Source organism: Hylobates moloch, unplaced genomic scaffold (assembly GCF_009828535.3).
Source record: "Hylobates moloch isolate HMO894 unplaced genomic scaffold, HMol_V3 SCAFFOLD_24, whole genome shotgun sequence".
NCBI lineage: Eukaryota > Metazoa > Chordata > Mammalia > Primates > Hylobatidae > Hylobates > Hylobates moloch.
Window position 1 is genome coordinate 29,691,945 of NW_026652299.1, and position 19,928 is coordinate 29,711,872.

The 19,928-nt window shown below is 39.0% G+C and overlaps 1 protein-coding gene across 1 annotated transcript in view; it reads left to right on the top strand.

The window, feature by feature from the left end:
* Positions 1-19,928, top strand: part of CNTNAP5 (contactin associated protein family member 5) — an 879,440-nt gene that overhangs the window by 200,311 nt on the left and 659,201 nt on the right. The window contains exon 3 of the mRNA XM_032145556.2: positions 15,297-15,490. Coding sequence (XP_032001447.1) covers positions 15,297-15,490 — 194 coding nt within the window. The remainder of the gene's footprint in view (positions 1-15,296; positions 15,491-19,928) is intronic.

Genomic DNA, 19,928 nt, shown 5'->3' on the forward strand with positions numbered 1-19,928 from the left:
GGCTGAGTGCTCTAACATGGTAGCTCAGGTCCCTCTTCTTCATCTTATAAAGCCACCAGTCCCACTCCCATGACAACCCATTAATCCATCAAACCATTAATCCATTAATTAGTGAATGGATTAATCTATTCCTGAGGTCAGAACACTCATGAGCTAATCAATCACCCCTTAGGGGCTGCACCTCTCAATACTGCCACATTGGAGATTAAGTTTCCACATGAGTTTCACAGGACAAACATTCAAGTTATAGCAGTGCAGTGTCATATCCAAAAAAGTATCATTTACTTTGGAAAGCAAGGAGCAATCACTCTGAGTGTGCTGGGCATTTCTCCACTCTGCCTTGTTCAATACACTGGGCCATATTTTATAATATTCTGCCTCAACACTTCAACTTCCAGCATGTTCTCCTCCCTAACAGATTTGCTAATAGATGCAGTCACAATGGTCTGCTTTATATAGCCTCATTCTATTTTCTCTTCCGAGAGGGTATGGTGAAACTGCCTCCTTCAGCTCTACCACTCAACACCAAATCCTTGCCCCTTCTAAATGTCCAAACACCAAATTTTACACACACACTCTCTCTCTCTCCCTCACATACACACTCACAAACACAAACGTGTGTTCAGAATTACATTTAAAGTCTTAAAGAGTAGGTACTAAGATATACATGCATTATTTTAATCCCCAGGGAATAGTTTAAAATAAGTGAGTAATAAATATTTGTCAAAGTATAATTTTCAATAAGTTAAAAACATAGCTCTCATATAAATATAAACTCAGCACATCGTGTGTGTGTATGTGTATTAAACTTATTAAGGCAGGAACCAGTAAAATGGTACAGCTAATTCAAAGAGTAATTTTTGGGAACTGCGTATTCAGAGACATTTGGTGAGGGTGGGAGGAGGTGGAAGAAAATAATATTGGAATAAAATTGCTAGGTAGATACAAAACTAGTTAATGTATGTATTAGTCAAGATTCTCCAGAGAAACAGAACCAACGGGATAGATATAGATATAGATATAGATATATAGATATATAGATATACACACGCACATAAATACATATATATATACACATACACACATATATACATATATATGAAATCATTTATTATGAAAATGGGCTCACATGATTATGGAGGCCAAGAAATCCCATGATATGCTGTTTGTAAGCTGGAGAAGAGGGAGGCTGGTGGTGTAATTCAGTCTAAGTCCAAAGATCTGAGAACTGGGGGAACCAGTGGTGTGGCTCTCCATCTGAGGCCCAAGGTCTGAGAAATTAAGGAACCACTGATATCGGTTCCAGAGCCCAAGGACCCAAGAACCTGGAGTTCTGATGTCCAGGAGCAAAAGAAGATGAATATTCCAGCCCCAGGAGAGAGAGATAAAATTCACCTTTCCTCTGTGTTTTTGTTCTGTCTGGTCCCTCAATGGATTGGATGGTGCCTGCTCACAATGGCTAGGGTGAATCTTTCTACTGATTCAAATGTCAATATTTTCCATAAACACCCTCACAGATATAACCAAAAATAACACTTTACCAGCTCTCTGGATATCCCTTAACCCAGTCAACTTGACACCTAATACTAACCATCACAATGTCTTACAGGGTTATATCTTCTCATTGGACACACATTTATAAGTTAGCATGTGACAACTTCACAGTATCTAAGCTCTAATCACCCAGGAACTAGCCAAACCAAATGACATGTGCATTTTTCTGGAGAAGTAAATAATTGTTAAATGGATTTGTTTCAAATTGTTCCAGGAGGATACTGAAAGATCATACTATATTTTCTTATGATTTCAAAGCTTTAGATAGTGTTTTCTTAACACACATTTATTCATTGGTTCATTTATTACAGTAATTAGTAAATTTCTTCTACTCCACACCATTCAGCCTTCCAACACTCTTGTCAAGGAACATCCTGGTATCCCACTGGGTATCCCACTGAAGATGAAATTTAAATTGTAAAACCCATGACTTTCAGAGCATCAAATCCCCCTCAAAAGGATAGAATGTACTCAACAATATCCTTGTACCTCATCACTACTGAATTATTTCACACTGATGAGCTCCCCTGCAAGTTTTTGGGCACCATTGAAAATTGCTGAGTCCCTTGATAATTATATGAAACCTTGGCAAACATTGAACATAAATGACTAGGGAACACTTTACCCCCGCCTGTGCTCAGAACTCAGGTAGACACATGTCTGCCCTATACCCAGGAAGAAAGTGTGCACAGCTGATCAGTTTGCCATAGCAGAAGAGATCAACTCAAACATTGAAATAAACACTAAAGGAAAAATGTGCTGGGCAAATGTTAGCCGATGAGCTCCCCCAACCCTAAGTAAACCAAGTTTAATGAGTTCCATCAATAACAAACTAATTTTTCTGAGAGAAAACACACCCTTGGAAACACCTGTTGGACTCTAGGTATTGCTGTGCCCGTCAAGGTCTGGGCAATCCAGCACACGAGGAGGGGATTAATAGTTAAAGCTCAACTATAATAGTCTCCATGCTGCTATCTCTTCGATAGAAGGGATTTGCCAAATAGAATTTTGTTCTCTCACTTCCACAAACACTTCAGCCTTCATCTCATCACACAGAAAGAAAATGAAAAGCAAGGAAGAGAACTAATTACTTTTGGAAAAAGAAAAAAAAAACACAACAAAATACGTTAAACTGAAGGTCAGATCACCATTAACTTTGGTTGCCAACTCAATCTATATAATTGTGGCTTAGGACGGATCAGTCTTTGTCAAATGTGATTTGTTTTGTGGCAAGAAAGCTTTTGATCTGGGCATTAGAGTCAGCTGGGCTTCAGAGAAGCACTTACTGTCAGCAGGAAGTGCAGGGGTTGGTGGTATAGCATGAAGCCACAGAGTTGTGGGTTAGGCCTTCTTGAAAATGAAGGGGAAGGATTTAAGTTACTTTAGATGATTAAAAGGAAAATAGAAATAGACGTCTTTGGCCTCATGAGAGGAGAGGTTTGTATTTTTCTATTGCATGTTTTTTTTTTTTCCAAATAGAGTTTGAAAACAATTATGTTTATCATTTGTTCCCTGAAATTTTAATCCATCTTCCTCACTCAATATATTTTTTGAGATGCTTGCCTGTGTAAATTGAGATTGTGTGTTTCTAGCATGACAGTTTTGTTGCCATGGAGAATTTGATTTCTTATGTCAAGGCATTTTCAGCTCCTTGGGCTCATGGACGGATAAAAAGATTTAAAATCCTTACCTCCCGCTTTGGCACAGATTCCATGCACACTTACCACCCCCCATACCACTTCCTTGGGCAGTACTTGTTACAAATTGCTAAGGACCTTAAAGGTCGTCTGAAGTTGGTTTTCATCTTGATGTCATCAGGCCATCCATGAGGACATGAGGGTTGGAAGCAAGCAGAAATCAGGGTTCATTTGCACAATTCGCATATCAGCTGTCTAGGGACTTGTTCCAGATTACAAGGTGAAAATCCTGGGAACCCAATTTCATAAACAACACTACAACGTCTGCTCCCTGGAGACAACAGGAGTCTTCTATCTGGATTGATTAAGCCCCATAGAATACAGATCTAATCTACTGTTTTATTTTTTATTTATTTTAATGTGTGTGTGTGTGTGTGTGTGTATATATATATATATTTAATTTTTAATTTTTTTTTGAGACGGAGTCTCACTCTGTCACCCAGGCTGGGGTGCTGTGGCATGATCTCGGCTCACTGCAACCTCTGCCTCCCAGGTTCAAGCAATTCTCCTGTCTCAGCCTCCTGAGTAGCTGGGACTACAGGTGCACGCCACTGTGCCTGGCTGATTTTCATATTTTTAGTAGAGATAGGTTTTCACCTTATTGGTCAGGCTGATGTCGAACTCCTGACTTTAGGTGATCCACCTGCCCTGGCCTCCCAAAGTGCTGATATTACAGGTGTGAGCCACTGCGCCCAGACTCTAATGTGTTTTAAAAGACAGTAAGCGATACAGAAATCGGTCAGTGGATTACCCCCTCTCCCTGTGAACCACCCTTCTCTCTTTTCAGCACCTTTCCTTTCTTGTGTCCTGTGCTAGCTGCCCCAGGCATGGTAAGCATCCAAATCTATGCTTTCCTCTGGTTCATCACACTCTCCCTTCCCACTCGAATTGCGTATGGTGGGTAGAAGCTGGGACATCCACCAGGAGCTTGTTACAAATGCAGAATCTTGGCTTCTACCCAGAACTTCTAGATTAGAACCCATGCTTTAACAGCTGGTGCATCTGCAAATTGAAATTTGAGATGCAGCATTCTAGAGTATCACTGAACCTTTTGTTATTTCAATTCTCACCTCTATAACTTATTTACTGTGGATCTTAGGGGTAGGAGAGAATAGAAAGAAATCCAAGTTGGCTAAGTTGTTAAAAAGAAGGAACTGTGTCAAAAACTTTTGTTCTTCATTTCTATCATCACTTCAGTACCCTGGTACTCATTTTTCTCATTTTTTAAGATGGAGAAACAGAGTCAGAGAGGTTAAGTCGGTGGTCCAAAACTACACAGCTAATTTTGATAGGGCTTGAATTTGAATCTAGGTCTGTCTACTCCACATTAATCAATATCTTTATTGATGTTGATGTGAGATCTTAGTCTGAATAAAGGTGCTCTTGACATAATTAGCTTTCAGGTAATTTTGGTATTCCCCTAGGGTTCTAAGTATTTTAACTAAAAGAATAGATTTTCAGACATCAAGGAAGAAAGAGAAATCTATATATCTTGCCTTTTGAATGCCCCTAAAATCATACTGTGTGGCCTAATATGCCTGAGGGAAAAACTAACCTTGCCCTGGATATTTAAACAATGCCTTAGGCCTCTTCTTTTACTAGGACAGCTATAGATCATTGAAAGATACAGGACAGAAACCTTCTGCTATTTAATAAGAGCCTTGGGACCCTGTCTCAGATGGAGACAAATTCAGTGTGATAGCCCTCTATTCAGGCTGGCTAATTGCAAAACCACATGATGAGGAGGAGGAGAAGGAAAGGGATTGTAGAAAATTTGTTACTGGCTACTAATTAGAAGATTTGAACATCATCATTTGGCACAAAAGAAGAAGTTCCAAGAAAGAAGCGAAATTCATGTACTTCATCCTTTACTTTTTTTTTCCTGATTGTAAGTCACTTCCTTTGAAAGGCCAAGTTGCAATGACTTCTAAGTAGCACTCCATGAAATGCAGTGAACCACCACTTTGATGTTTCTAAAACTTTGCAAAGAGACAAGAGCTTCTTTAATTCATTAGTTCATTGAATTTAACTTAAAGCATTGCAACAAAACTGTAAGTATAGAATTAAGAGCATGATTATTAGTGACTTATATTTGTCTAGTGATTGGCAGTTTACAACAGCAATCTACAATGTCAGTTTACAATGTTTCCAATGTGTGTCACATTTAGGAGGAAATAAGCTATGTTCAGCTAGAACATTGTGTGGTAGATGTTTTTCCTTTGTCTAAGGAAATAGTTAGAAGGAGTCTACTGGATATGTTGTTGGATAGTGGAGTCTTCTTCTCGAGAAGCCTTTCACTTGAACACTGTGGACGTGTCCTTAAAAAGATGAGTTTAGGTTTAATGAATTTACCATGAGAAGTGAAAATGGTAACATATAACAGATGCCAAAGAAACAGAAAATGGGAGTTAATATAATCCTGTAGTTTATCTTTCTCCAGATTTTCAATTTGAAGACTCCTTCTTTTATGGTGACCCCCTCCTCATTTCTCCTTTTGAGTATCTCACTCCTTGCTTATTTCAGTTATATTCATCTACATAATTGGTTGATCATGTCTGGACTTTAATTTTCTAGCCAATGAAAATGTTTCATTAAAAATCCAGATTTTATCAAAGAACTTTTATCATTTGTTTTGCTAAGGACTGACTTCTAATGAATCTTTTCTACAAAAAATATCCACGGCAATCTGAAAGCATTCTGGGGTATCTTTATTGGTGTGCTTCTGTGTGTAAATAACAGAAAATCCAGCTCACACTGGTTGAAAAATATTAAATTATTCTGATTAGGCACATAAAAATTGAAAGGCATTCATATTTCTATTTCCAGAACAGGGTGGTTACAAGAGTCTTTACCCTATAATTAACTTTATTAAGCTGAACATTCATTTTGTGAGACTTTTTGTATCTGTGGGTTTTTTTTTCATTACAAAAAGATTAAAGGTAAAAATTAATTATTAAAAACAAAGGGAAATTCTCAAAAAGGGCAGGCTCCAGGGCTGGCAGATTTAATTCAACAACACCATCCTCAGTGGCAGCATTGTCCTGGAACTGATAAGCCTGCCCAACATCTTAGCCAGCTTTACAACATTCTGGGAATCAATGAGACCAGGACCTCCTGTGGTTTGTTTTTTAAGCTATCAGAGTGTGAGCCCTGGAATAGCAGCATAATGAACATCTCCTAGGAACTTGATAAAAATGTAGATTATCTAGACTCACACCAACCTACTAAGTTAGAAATTCTGGCAGTAGAAACCTATGTTTTCCTAAGTTCCTTAAGTGATTCTGATGCTCACAAAACTTTGGGAAACACTTCTTAGAGCACTGAAACTCTTTAAGGATCCAAGACCCAGAGTCACCCTTTCTTATTTCACCAGCTTCCACAATTTGGTCATCTGTCCAGTCCTGAAACAGTCACAGTCAAGGAGGATGGAATTATCATTGCTGAATTTAGATTCATTATCTGATAGAGAATAATCAACCGTGTCTATAAATCTTCATTCTATCCCTTTCTCTCTCCCTTTCTCTCCTTCTCTCTCTCTCTTTCACAGTAATACAATTCAATACACTCATATGTAATCATTTTGTGTCCATAGTTGTGAAGCCTGTGAGTTGAGATATATAAATATATTTATATATATATATTTATATATATATATTTTATCCTTGGTGTGGTAGACACTAACCATACTATTTTTATAGAAGTAGGGAAATCACTTGTCCAAAGTCAGAAGGTAGAAAGTGACCTTTTAAACTCAAAAACACCAGAATTCGACCAGACACTGTCTTTTAAAAGAAAATTGCTCCAAGAATCTAAGTTAAATGTAATATGCTCAACTGTGCATAAAGTATATTGCTCATGAGAAAAAAAAAATGTAAGTGGTAATATCATCAATATGAGAGCTACAGTTTCAAATCACTTCCGATTCCAGTTCTCCCTTTTCCCTTTGATAATCTTGGGAGAGTAATTTTTCTCCATATGCCTAAAAACAGGAACAGTGTTTTACCTTGCTGCTGAATCTTCTATATATATATAAAATCAGGTATACATAATCCACTAGAATCCACTAACAATCTCTTAGTCCTGAGCAGCAGATGGGCAGAGTTAGAGTGTATTGATTTGCCAAGTTAAAATTGAACTGAGCCTCTACTCATTTTATAAGAGAAATTTTACAGCAGCACTGGCCGATAGAAAATTCTGGAAGGATGGAAGTATGTATAAGTGTGCTATGCAAGGTGTTCACTAGCAACACACGGCTACTGAGTATTTAAATGTGGCTACTGTGACTAAGAAATTCAATTTTTAATTTATTTTAAGTGAAACTTAAATTTAAATATTCACTACCATATTGAACAATTAGTTTTAAAGCCTTTAAGTTTTATATACATGACACTCCCATCCAAGTTTTTTAAAATGCCTGGGTGTTTTTTTGCACACATGAATCAGCCCTTGGTCTGTAGGGGTCATGAATATGGAATATCCATCTTGGGACTGAACTCCAATTCTTCCCAGTCCAGACTGCCCTCCTGCCAAATCCCCTCACTTCTTTTATAACTTCTGAACTATGAAACAGGCAGACAGACCTCCTTTCTTGCTCCATCAGGGCCTTGAGTGCTCCATTTTTCCAAAGGGAAGATACTTATTAGCGGACATCAGCAAAACTGTCTTGAGTACTGAGCATCTTTCAAAATAATAACACAGCCTTCTCACTATAGACACTGACAGACACACCAGTGTGAAGCCAGGTGCACACACTGTCTCAGAGGCTGTTGGTGCTCATATGCCTCAGACTTCACTATTTCAGCCAAAAGCCGGCATCTTGGAAGCTGAGCAGAGACAGGACTTTTTGTGGAAGTAATTATTGAGGCGGTGGTCTCTGGAGATAGGGCGTGAGGGAAGCAGGGTAAGACAGAGGGGAAAGCTAGCAAGAGTATAGTCTCCACTGAAGCCAAGGTTCCTTCAGATGCTACAAAGACGTTCTAGACCTCAGACTACACTATAAAGTCTGTCATGCCTTGAGACACTGGGACTGGCCTTTTGAACTTTGTATCAATCTGACACTCGCTGAGTTGGGGACATGGGAAGTGATAGCTCCCAGGCAAGAAGGCTTCTCTTTGGCCAAGGACAAATCTCTGGAAAAGGGGATAGTTCTAGTTGTCATCTAGCACCCACAGCTGGAGGATGAGTTCACCTGCTAGAGAGGATCTGGATAGAGACCTGAGAACACCCTCAACAAGACCACTTTCAACCCTAATAGCTAAGCTTCTCCTCTCGGTGTTTCTCTCTGTGCTTTAGATGCCACCCTGCTCTCCAGAAGCCCTCAATTAATACCTGACCAAGTTGGTGTATAAAAACCCCAGCTCCCTCTTACTCAAATGAGATAACCCTAAGGTGCTTCCTATCCCACTGGGATGAAGCTTACTCACAGGGATGATGTCCTGATGACGTCCCATAGATGGGCTTTCCTTTCTGCTCTGCCTCACCTTCCTGGGATCACTTCCCAAATGAACTACTTGCATTCAAATCCTTGTTTCATAACTGACTTCCAGGAAAGCCAGACTAAGTCATACACAGAATCACTCTCCCTAAACATTACTCTGTAGGCAGCCATCAACTATAATAACCAGGTCTGATTATTATCCCAAGTCACCCCTCCCTTACGTGAACCTCCTCTTAAAAGCTCCTTTGTTGTTTTCTGCAGACTGGTCTCAATCAGGGTCAGTCCAGATTTTCTTACAGGTGTTTATCATTTTTACAACCCACATGGTGTGTTGGCAAGTTCCCACTTAATTTTATTTATTTATTTATTTATTTATTTATTTATTTATTTAGTGATGAAGTCCCACTCTGTTGCCCAGGCTGGATTGCAGTGTCATGATCTTGGCTCATTGAAACCTCTGCTTCCCAGGTTCAAGCGATTTTCCTGCCTCAGCCTCCCGAGTAGCTGGGATTACAGGCACACACCACTATGCTCTGTTATTTTTTGTATTTTGAGTAGAGATGGGGTTTCACTATGTTGGCCACGCTGGTCTTGAATTCCTGACCTCAGATGATCTGCCCGCCTTGACCTCCCGCAGTGCTAGGATTACAGGCGTGAGCCAAGTTCCCACTTTATTTTCCCCTGGTTAACTCCTTAGTCCCTAATTAATGTGGAAATGGAAGTGCAGGAGGTGTGGCCTGGACCAGGCTGCCGCACCTTAGCCTTCTTGCACCTGCCCAGGAGCAGAAAGATTATGCCCAGGGTTCTTGCCAACAGCTTCCCTTCTCAAAGATTCTTCCCCAGCCACAGGTCATATTACACAAGGGTGATCCTGTTCTGCAGGGAGGAGCAGGAAGCCCTTCTGAGGGCTACAAGTATGTCTGTGAATGTTGTTACTACTCTTACACATACTGCATAATGTTCAGTATTTATGGGAAAGCTTCTTTCTGTTATTCATTACCATTACCAGGTAGCTGTGTCCCTAAAACATCTAGAACTTTTACTTACAGAAGCATCAACCATTTAATAATTAAAGATGTGGCTAGTGATTCAAGTTAGCCTCACAGTAATTTGTGAGAATATGCTTGTAGTTTCATAGGGCCTTCTGGAAGACAGGAGAAGTAACTGCCTGGGAAACTGGTTTCCTATAGGGTTTATTTTAGGCTTTTAAAAAAAATGGTCAGGCTGTATTTTTAAAACAGATTAGGTGTGGATAGGCGTGGTGGCTCATGCCTGTAATCCTAGCATTTTGGGAGGCCAAGGCGGGTGGATCACCTGGAGGTCAGGAGTTCAAGACCAGCCTGGCCAACATGATAAAACCCTGTCTCTACTAAAAATATAAAAATTAGCTGAGTGTGGTGGCGGGCACCTGTAATCCCAGCTTCTCAGGAGGCTGAGGCAGGAGAATCCCTTGAACCCAGGAGGCAGAGGTTGCAGTGAGCCAAAATCACGCCATTGCACTCCAGCCTGGGTGACAGGAGCAAGACTCTGTCAAAAGAAAAAAGAAAGAAAGAAAAAAACAGATTAGGTGTGAAAATGCTATGCTGCAATGTGTGTGTATGACACTTTTAACTCCAGTTGGTCGTGGACTAAATGTATTCTCTTTTTTTGAAAGAAGGTTGTGAAATATCGTTTTGCAGAGACTGGTATATAATCCATTTTGTGCCCATTTCCAGTGTGTGACATCAATCACTTCTTATTTCCCTTTTTGAGTTAGAAGTGGAAATAAGTGTAGAAACTGAGGAATTTCTGCATTTTCTACTGGTTATTCTGCTTCATGCTTACAGCCTACCCAAGTGTGTGCAGTTTGGAATGCGGGATTAGCAATAAGTGTCTTGGTATATAGAAGTGAGCATGGAGTGACTGGGAGGCAGGAGATCTGGTTTTGTTTCGTTTTGTTTTTCTTACTTAAAACTTTGCAGTTGGGCATGGTGGCTCACACCTGTAATCCCAGCACTCAGGGAGGCTGAAATGGGGGGTGGATCACCTGAGATCAGGACTTCGAGAGCAGTCTGGCCAACACGGTGAAACCCTGTCTCTACCAAAAATACAAACATTAGCTGGATGTGGTGGCACATGCCTGTAATCCCAGCTACTCGGGAGGCTAAGTTGGGATAATCACGTCAACCCATGAGGCAGAGGTTGAAGCGAGCCGAGATCACACCATTGCACTCCAGCCTGGGCAACAGAGCAAGACTCTGTCTCAAAAAAAAACCAAACAAAACAAAACACTTGCTTAGAATTCTCCATACAAGTCTATTATTGCTTTCTTAAGATGTTGGTTCCTATTGAAACCTCAGGCAGGGACTTGAAATTTGAACTGGGTTGGTGTGCAGTCTTTAGCCATACATCTGGGTTAGCTGCTTGGCCCATTGAGGCTGCTTTGAAAAAATTTTAAAAAGGCTACTGCTGATTTCCATGAGAATCAACTGAGATACTGGAAACAATGTCAAGATGAATTATGTTTCTAGTGAGAATTGCTCTTATGAGGAAGCAGGAGGACGAGGACCTGAGGGATTTGTTGGTGCACTTGAGAGGCCACTTGTAGCCCAGGGGAGACCTGGGTGCTGGATCCAGGTTTCCTGGGTCTGGAGCTCCTGCATTACTACTTCCTAGTTTATGATCTTGGAAATGCTACCAACTATCCTGTTTGCATGATGGAGCTCATTTGAGAATCTCTCATCCAGTGTGACATCAGGAACAGAGCTGGGTCTTGAACCGGATTGCCTGACTTTTGGTACAGCATCTCTTTATTCCATCTGTTCCTCCAAAGTCAAATAATACAGTTTGTGGAGTATGAGGCTAGGAGTATGCTAGAAATAACTAAGACATAGCCTCCAAATCATTTTGGATCTTTTGTTTGTCAAACATTTGAACAATTCCAGATGTTCTCTAAGGTGAGATTATTTTTTGTTTAAATGCAAGTTTTCCCTTTAAATGTAAACTTCTTTAAATATCCTTTAAATTTAAACTGCAGAGTTTATAGGAATTTTTGTAGTTAATAGCCATTGATACATCAGCCAAAATTACAGACAGCATTGCCTTAGTTAACGCCTTCAACTTGCCAAATGCACTTATTTGTATGTATGTTATACCCCCAATTTAGAGAATAATTCAGAAACAAGAAGCTAGTGTGGGTGCAGTGCGTTTTTATAGCGACTACAAATAGTTTCTTCAGGCTACTTTCATCATTTGTGAAAACACATTTATTGTTTGGTGGAAAGAACAAAATGTTTGCCATAGCAACCATGGCAACCCTGGGTGTCTTCCCTATTAGCTGTAATGCGGGGAGCATCTTCAACAGCAGGAAAGAGTCCTGGGCAATTATCACCCAGATAGCATCCCTCCATTTTAAGAGCTTTGGCTGAAGCTCTTGGGCTCAGAAAATTTTTAACATGATGTGTTGATGAATGCTAACAACAGCTATTCAATTTTGGTTAATTTGGGGGAGATTAATAAGCTAAGTTTTTTTACTGTGGGGAAAAAGGGAGCTATGATTTTCTTTAGACAAATTTGCAGAAACTTTAATGCTAAATCATTCTCTATTTTTTGTTTTGGTTTGTCTTGGTTTGGTTTAGCTTTGATTAGTCTTTTGTTATTTTATTCTTTGCAAGGCAAAATTTCTTGTCAATTTGTTTCCTTGTGTCCATTCTTCATATAAGTTCTTATCATACGCTAATTAGAATAGATGAAGGAAAATCTTTAAAGCATGATGAGGAAGTCTAGTTGTGAGCTATTGAGGGTAAAAGAGAAATAGTTAAGGCTTAAGAATTTTCATTTTAAAAATGATGATCACAGAAACAGCAAAAGTCCTATATTATACCATCAGCTCCCAAATTGCTGTACATATTCTTTATGCAATAAATCACATATGAGTAATAAAATTCTCAGCCTATAAAAGAATAAAATGTCGATAATGGAAACTATGTTATATGCAAAAATCAGAAAAGTATAAAATCACTCATACATTCACCACAGACAAAATCGCCATATACATTTATTTTCTATCATGTTTTAATATTGCTGAGAGAAGACCATTTCAACAACTTTTTTTTTTTTTTTTACTGAGAAAGAATGCAGCCTCATGAACTGGGCAGCAGAAGACATTGAATAGAAATAAAGAATATGTTTAGAATAATTTTGGATATTTTGAAATGTAAAACCTCCCTCTCTATAAGCCTCTCTGTCAATTTTGAGAAGCTAGAGAAAGGCAGAGGGGAATGGGAATTGTGAATATGTTGAGGAAGACAGAGTTGAATGATAAAAATGTACTCCTAGATCTGGCATCTCAGAATCTCTGCTCAAATACCCACTTCCAGTGATTTTCCTCCTTACTAATTTTCTGGAGTTTTATAAACTGTTTTTTTTTCCTGTTGAAGAATAATTACAAAGAGCTGGATTTACCCTATGTTTTAATCCTGGGTGCCAAATTTTCTAAACTTGCTGGATTTCAGTTTCCTCAACTTTATGATGGAGATAATGCTATTTACTTAAAAGGATATTGTATATTTATTCAAGTAGGCAAAATTGCAGTGTCAAATAGAGTCCAATGCACAATGACTTAAACACAATAGGCGTTTAGCTCTCATTCATCTACTAGGTGAATGTGTTCAAGTAGGCAAGTACTTTCCTTCATGTGATCTTTCCATACTGTGATCCTGCCATCATCTAGATCTTGTTGTCAGCTGCATCCATCAGTGGTGGAAAAGGAAAGCAAGTGGAGAAGGAGCACGCTAGCCTGGAAGTGGCACAAATTATTCCCACCCACATTCTTATTGGAGAGAACTTGACCACATGGCCATAACCATGAAAGTATGGAAAGCTGAAAACTGCCATTAAGCCATGCACTCACTGCAATTCTATTACCACAGAAGGAAGACAGAATGGATATTAGTGACTATCTGCTGTAACTGCCACTGTGTTCATAAAAAACACTTAAAAAATACATTCCACAATAGATGTTGAGCACATTCCCTTCCCCTTCTTTCCTCCATTTGAATCTTCTCAGGAATGGTGAGAAAAAAAAAAAAAAGAAAAAAACAAACAAAACTTTTCTCAAACAAAATCTGCTAAGGGCTAGCTGCTTACTGAGGAGAATCTACCACAATTTGTAAGATGTGCCTTTAAGTCCTCTATTTTTCCATCCTTAAAGACAGAATAGGATTGGCTTTATGCCCTCTATCACTCTGTCTGCATTGCAGTCCTGTACTATGAGAGACTCTGCAGGAGGAGCTGGGGCTCTGGAAAGCTCTCAGTTACCAAGGAGATGTCCAAATGACTTCTTCCAAGGTGGCGAGAAAGTAGACTGAAACATCGCTAAAATGATTTTCAGTGACATAGATTGAAAGAAAAAGGTTATTGATTAACTCCTCTAAATGAAAACTTCAATTACCTCTCCCTACTTGATGTCCTAAGTTGCTTCTATGCTATCTCTACCCATGGCATAATACAGTCTGTAATAGCTCCCACATGGGCTTCAGGAGATTTGTGAAACTTGGGAACAGTAGAAGTGAATATTGTCTTTTTTATTCGTATGTGAAATAAAAACAGAATATTTAGGCTACAAGTCTTTCAACTAAGAGAGAACTCATATTGATCTTCTGCAAACCTCAGATGTGATAAATACAAAATTTCCGGGCCAAAACAGTTTTTGTTATGTGTGTCAGAATGCCCCTGCATATCAGGTATACTGAATCACACGAGGATTCAAGAATGCTACAGACTCTGTCTTGCCTCTGAGATTTTGTGTATGTTGTTCCCTCTTCCCTGGCTAATCTCTATAGAACTTTCCACCTTTTCTCCTAGGATATGGCTGCACTTGCCGCAGGTTTCACCTCTACTATTGCTATCTCTAGAAGGCCTCTCTGATCAGCTCCTGAGGCATTCTGTGCTCTGTGTACCCGCTGTTTACCTCTTGTGATGGTTTCTTTCACATCACTTTATATTTTTTGTCAGCCTCTCTCTCTCTCTTCAGCACCCAGCATACTCCTGGTGCTCAACAAACATCTGCCGAATAAATGAATGATACTCTTCAAAGGCACAGTCGGTGTCCTTTCATCTTTGTATCTGCAGCATAATATCTTGCCCATGATAGGTTCATAGTAAATATTCAGAGACAGAGGAGAGAGAAGGTAATGAAAGAACACTAAAACGAGGAAGAGAAGGAAGAAAAGAAGGAACGATATATTAGTCAGAGAGAGAGAGAGCGTGCATGTAAGTCTAGTTCATATATATCTGCAATCAAAGGCTGAAGTCATAAGAAGAGAAATAAATAAAACAAATGTCACTAGGAGTTTGTAAGATAGAAGTCATAATGACTAAGGAAATATGGATGGAAGCATGGAAGATACAGCTTTTGACATGAGTCTTAAACCATGAGAGAGATTTTGATGGAGGTGGAGAATGGAAAGTATCGGGGGTTAAGTACAGAGGCAGGGAAGAGTAGGGTCCATTTGGGGGTAGAGTCATCTTAGTTGAACACTGTTTCATTTCCCTTTGATAGCTGAAAATTGTAGCTATGTGAGACATTACTACAACTCTCTCTCTCTCTCTCTCTGATCCTGTTCCAGGAGCTGGTGGTTGGTCCCCAGCAGATTCCAATGCTCAGCAGTGGCTCCAGATGGACCTGGGAAACAGAGTAGAGATTACAGCAGTGGCCACGCAGGGAAGATATGGAAGCTCTGACTGGGTGACGAGTTATAGCCTGATGTTCAGTGACACGGGACGCAACTGGAAACAGTACAAACAAGAAGACAGCATCTGGGTAGGACATCTTTTTCCTTTCAATGAATAAAACTGAGATGTGCTAATGGTAACCAGAGTATATTTCCGTCATTTTCCAATATCCGGATTGTTGGTAGTTTAATAACTGGTGAGTGCCCATTAGAAATAATTAGACAATTTGTAAGGCCGATGCCCAGCATGGTTCTCTTTCCTAGGAAAATTAGGATGTCTGTCGCAAATAGTTTAGTATGTTCCCCTTTTTGTAGTAAACTGGGTAATTCACTGACTGAGCCTCACTTTCTTCATCTATAAAATTAATTAAAAAACAGATAAATGTACCAACAAAGTATGATTATTAATGTGATTATACTAATTTACTGAGTATTTATTGTCTTATTTATTAGTTTATTATATTCCAGGCACTTCACATATTTTTGTAACAACACAGCTAGCTCAGTTACATCATTTGATCAACGTTGCCCAATATGTGAATTGTGACTTGGGAATCTTTAAAGTCTGGTCTGACTTTAAAGCCACTAAGTAGCTTCTATTGCAGATTCACAAATAATTGAAAACTAAAACTACAAAACAAATAGAAAATTTAGAATTATTCTGTTATTGGAAACCATGCTCAGCTTCAGAGTGAAGGACAGTTTACTCCAAGTTACAAAACAGAACTTTCCTCCCCAGTCCCAGCCCCACACACTTGACCTCACTGTGTGGGTGAAAGGCTGTCAGCAAATTATTAATGGAGGAAAAGGTGGAGGTGAAGCAGATAGCAAAAGTCACCTGGGGGTAGCTTCAGAACCTCAGGCACTAAATAAAAAAAGTTGTAAGTTTATATTATTTTTCGTTGAGAAAATAAGTCACCATTTTTTAATCCAAATGTGTGTAAAATGTGAAGATTTGGAAATGAACAGCATAGTCTTTCCTTCTCAGATTCTCTCCTCTTAAATCAATGCCAATTTATACTTTACATTAGTGTTGTCTTCACATTCACATTCCCATGTTGGCCCCATCTCCCTGATAAAAATGAAATAACTTCTGCTTCATATACTCATTGTTATTTGTTAATTGCCTACTCATCATTTGGGTTTGTAATTGAAAACAGTCATAAATTGAGGATTAAGATTAGTTACAGCAGACTGAATCCTGAGAATACTATTAATGTCATCTTTATTCTGGGTCACTTGTAATATTGGGTTATAATATTTATAAAGGGCATAAGTTTTCTTCATTTTTAAAAATAGTCTAAACATTGAGTATACATGGAAACAAAGAGGGGAAAATAGACACCACAGCCTACTTGAAGGGAGAGGTTGGGAGGAGGGTGAGAGTCCAAAATCTATTTGGTACTGTGTTCAAAACCTGGGTGATGAAATCATTTGTACACTAAGCTCCAGGGACATGCAATTTACCCATGTAACAAACCTGCCCATGTACCCCTTGAACCTAAAAGTTGAAAAAGAAAAAAAATTGTCTTTTGGGGACTATTTTATTTTTTCTCAATTTTGAGGTCCCCGTAAATTATTACAGGTTTTTGTTTTATTTGACTTTTAGTTTGAGATAAGAAATACACACACCTTCCATTTTGAGCAACAATTTTAAGGTTTTTATGTTGACTTTAGAGGGACAAATCAATGTGGGATTTTTTGTTTTCTCTGATACTTGTCATCAGGACTGGTTGTCTTTAGATTGAGTTGTAGCTTTGAGTTATTGTGCCTAATTTTTTTTTAATCATGAGTTTCATTTTCTTTAGAACCAAATAATCTACTTTCAGCCTAGCCCCTGGGTTGGGATGTATTTCAAGGAATGACAATTCCTCTGGGCTCATGAGCAGGGGTCACAAGGACTCTTTCACTTCCTTACCCTTGTCAATTTACCTGTGTTTCTAAATTATTCCAAGCTCCTCAAAGGCGGGGATCTCTTTATATGTCCATTTAGCCCCTGTGCCCAGTATCACTAGACAGATGGCAGGAACTTATTTTGGGGTGATTATTAAGAGAACTGCAGAATTACTAGGGCTCCCTGAATTGAAGGGTGGGGGCAAGAGACTTTCCCCATCCCCTACCTTGCATTCTAAACAGCCATGACATGGTAGGGCAGGTAGAAGTTGCTGGATGGGCAGAGAAGGAAAGGCAGGGTCCTCCATGTACAGTGAGGCAGGAAATTCCAGCAACAGCTCTCCAGAGATGCTTGCGGCGGCTGCAGGGCAATTGGGAGAGAGGCAGCTTCAGGAGCAGCCTTTCACTAAGTAAATACAGGGAGGAGAAGTGATTTGAGGAGGGACCATTACAACTTCCAATTTAAAGAGTAAAATAGAGTGGCGTTAGGCAGGAATACCATGATAGGTCATGTACAGTAACTAGGCTCAACCCTGGAAAAATAGGTGTCCCCTAAATTAATACTGGGATAACTAACAGTTACTAAACACCTATTACACACGATATGTAAGCAAATGTAATTCTTTATGTATATTAAATTGTCATTCTATAAACTGGTGATTCAACGTTAACATCTCCAGGAACAAGAGGCTTGAGGCTCACAGAGCCCAATCCAAGCTCACACAACCAGAAACTGGTGGCAAAATATTTCACAACTAAGATTTATTCCTAAATATAGTTGATTGCAAAACTGTAGTTTCTGTTTCTCTTTTAGTACACTGATTTATTTTTTATTTTTATTTTTTGATTTTCACAAAATTGATTTACTTTTCTCACCTCAAATGTTAACTTTGTCAAGCCAACTCTTTAAGAATAATATTAAGCCCTATCGTTTAATTCACATGTTGCTAAATATAAAAGTGTGAAGATACCAATAATACCTATTTGTATTTGTATATATTGTAAATAGTGCTTGGAGTCTCTAAAACCCTCTAGGCTTTCAGGGCGTTTTACAAACACTTCACAGAAATCTGTGAAATTTGCCTTGTGGCTACCTAATATTTATTGGTGCTTTCATCAGATTACGCTGCTGGATTAAAGAGATTATCTTGAGATCTTTTCTTTTTACTTTTTATTTTTAATTTTAAATTAGAAGTAAGACTCTGGATTCACCAAAACTAAGCCTTATAGCTAAGACAAGAACAATAGTCAAACAAAAGATTTTGCAAAACTGTCTAAATTGTTTTGTTTAGCTTTTCAGAAAAAAGTCAATGCCTAAAACATCAAGTACTGGCTTAAAGGTGGTTTATCAAGAAAATAGAGAATATGTGTGTGTGTGTGTGTGTGTGTGTAAGTATATATATATGTATGTGTGTGTATATATATGTGTGAGTTTGTGATTGTGTGTGTATATATATACACAAATATATATATACACACAAATATATATATATATATTTAGAGAAAGGGTCTTACTCTGTCACCCAGGCTGGAGTGCAGTGGCACTATCATAGCTGACTGTAGTTTTGATGTCCTGGGCTCAAGTAATCCTCCCACTTCAGCCTTCAAAGTAGCTGGGACTACAGGCATGCACCACCACATCCGGCTAATTCTTTTGAAATTTTTGAAACTTTTTTCTTAGAGATGGGTTCTCACTATGTTGCCCAGGCTGGTCTCCAACTCGTAGGCCCAAGTCATCCTCCCGCCACGACCTCAGGTTTACAGGCTTGAGCCACTATACCTGGCCAATGAAGCAGAGAAGCTCTTTAATGCTTGTGTTCACCAGGTCTTCTGCGGATCCTCACATTTTAGATAATATATAATTTGTAGTGCTCTTTAAAATTGATTTACCAAACAATATATAGCACATCCTGAGGATGGGACAATCCATTCACCAGTACTGAAGAGATTTATTACATTTCACAAGGTTTGCTTCAGAAAAATAATCCTAAAAGGATACCTTTGCAATGTAAGGTAGCAATTTTTCATGCCCTGAAAATCCAGTTCGGAGAGTTTCTGATCTGGCACTGAATGGAATGCTCATGGATGAGGCCACCAAACAGCCACTTAGTGATGCACCATGATTTATGCACACGCCAGAGTCCCTCGCTTCACTAAATAATCAGGCATGAAGGTGTGTCAGGGACAAACCCTGCAACAATGTTCAGAATCTTAGCAGCTCCAAAACCTCTTCCTGATTGGTGTGTAGACATGCCGAATCATTACAAATATTAAAATTCCACCTCTGGGCAGCAATGTGAGCCAATGCTTGGTAAAGTGGGTAAACTTGTTTGGAACAAAGGAATCTCTTAATTAAGTCCACTCAGACCAGGTCCTGTTAGCAGTCCTTTTGAAAGATATGCCAGAAGAAACACGTAATGTCCATGTTATATCCATGCATAACCATGTCGAGCCCTTTCCTTCATAAGCACAATTCCCACACTGTCAGTGAGGCTTTTCTGCCCTAATTCAATGTCCCCACATCCTCAGCTACTCATCGCATGGCTCTTGTCAATCCCCTTCTCTACCCTATCATCTCCTGTGAATATTCTATATTTTATTAATATTCAATTTGCAGTTTTCTCTTATTAAAAT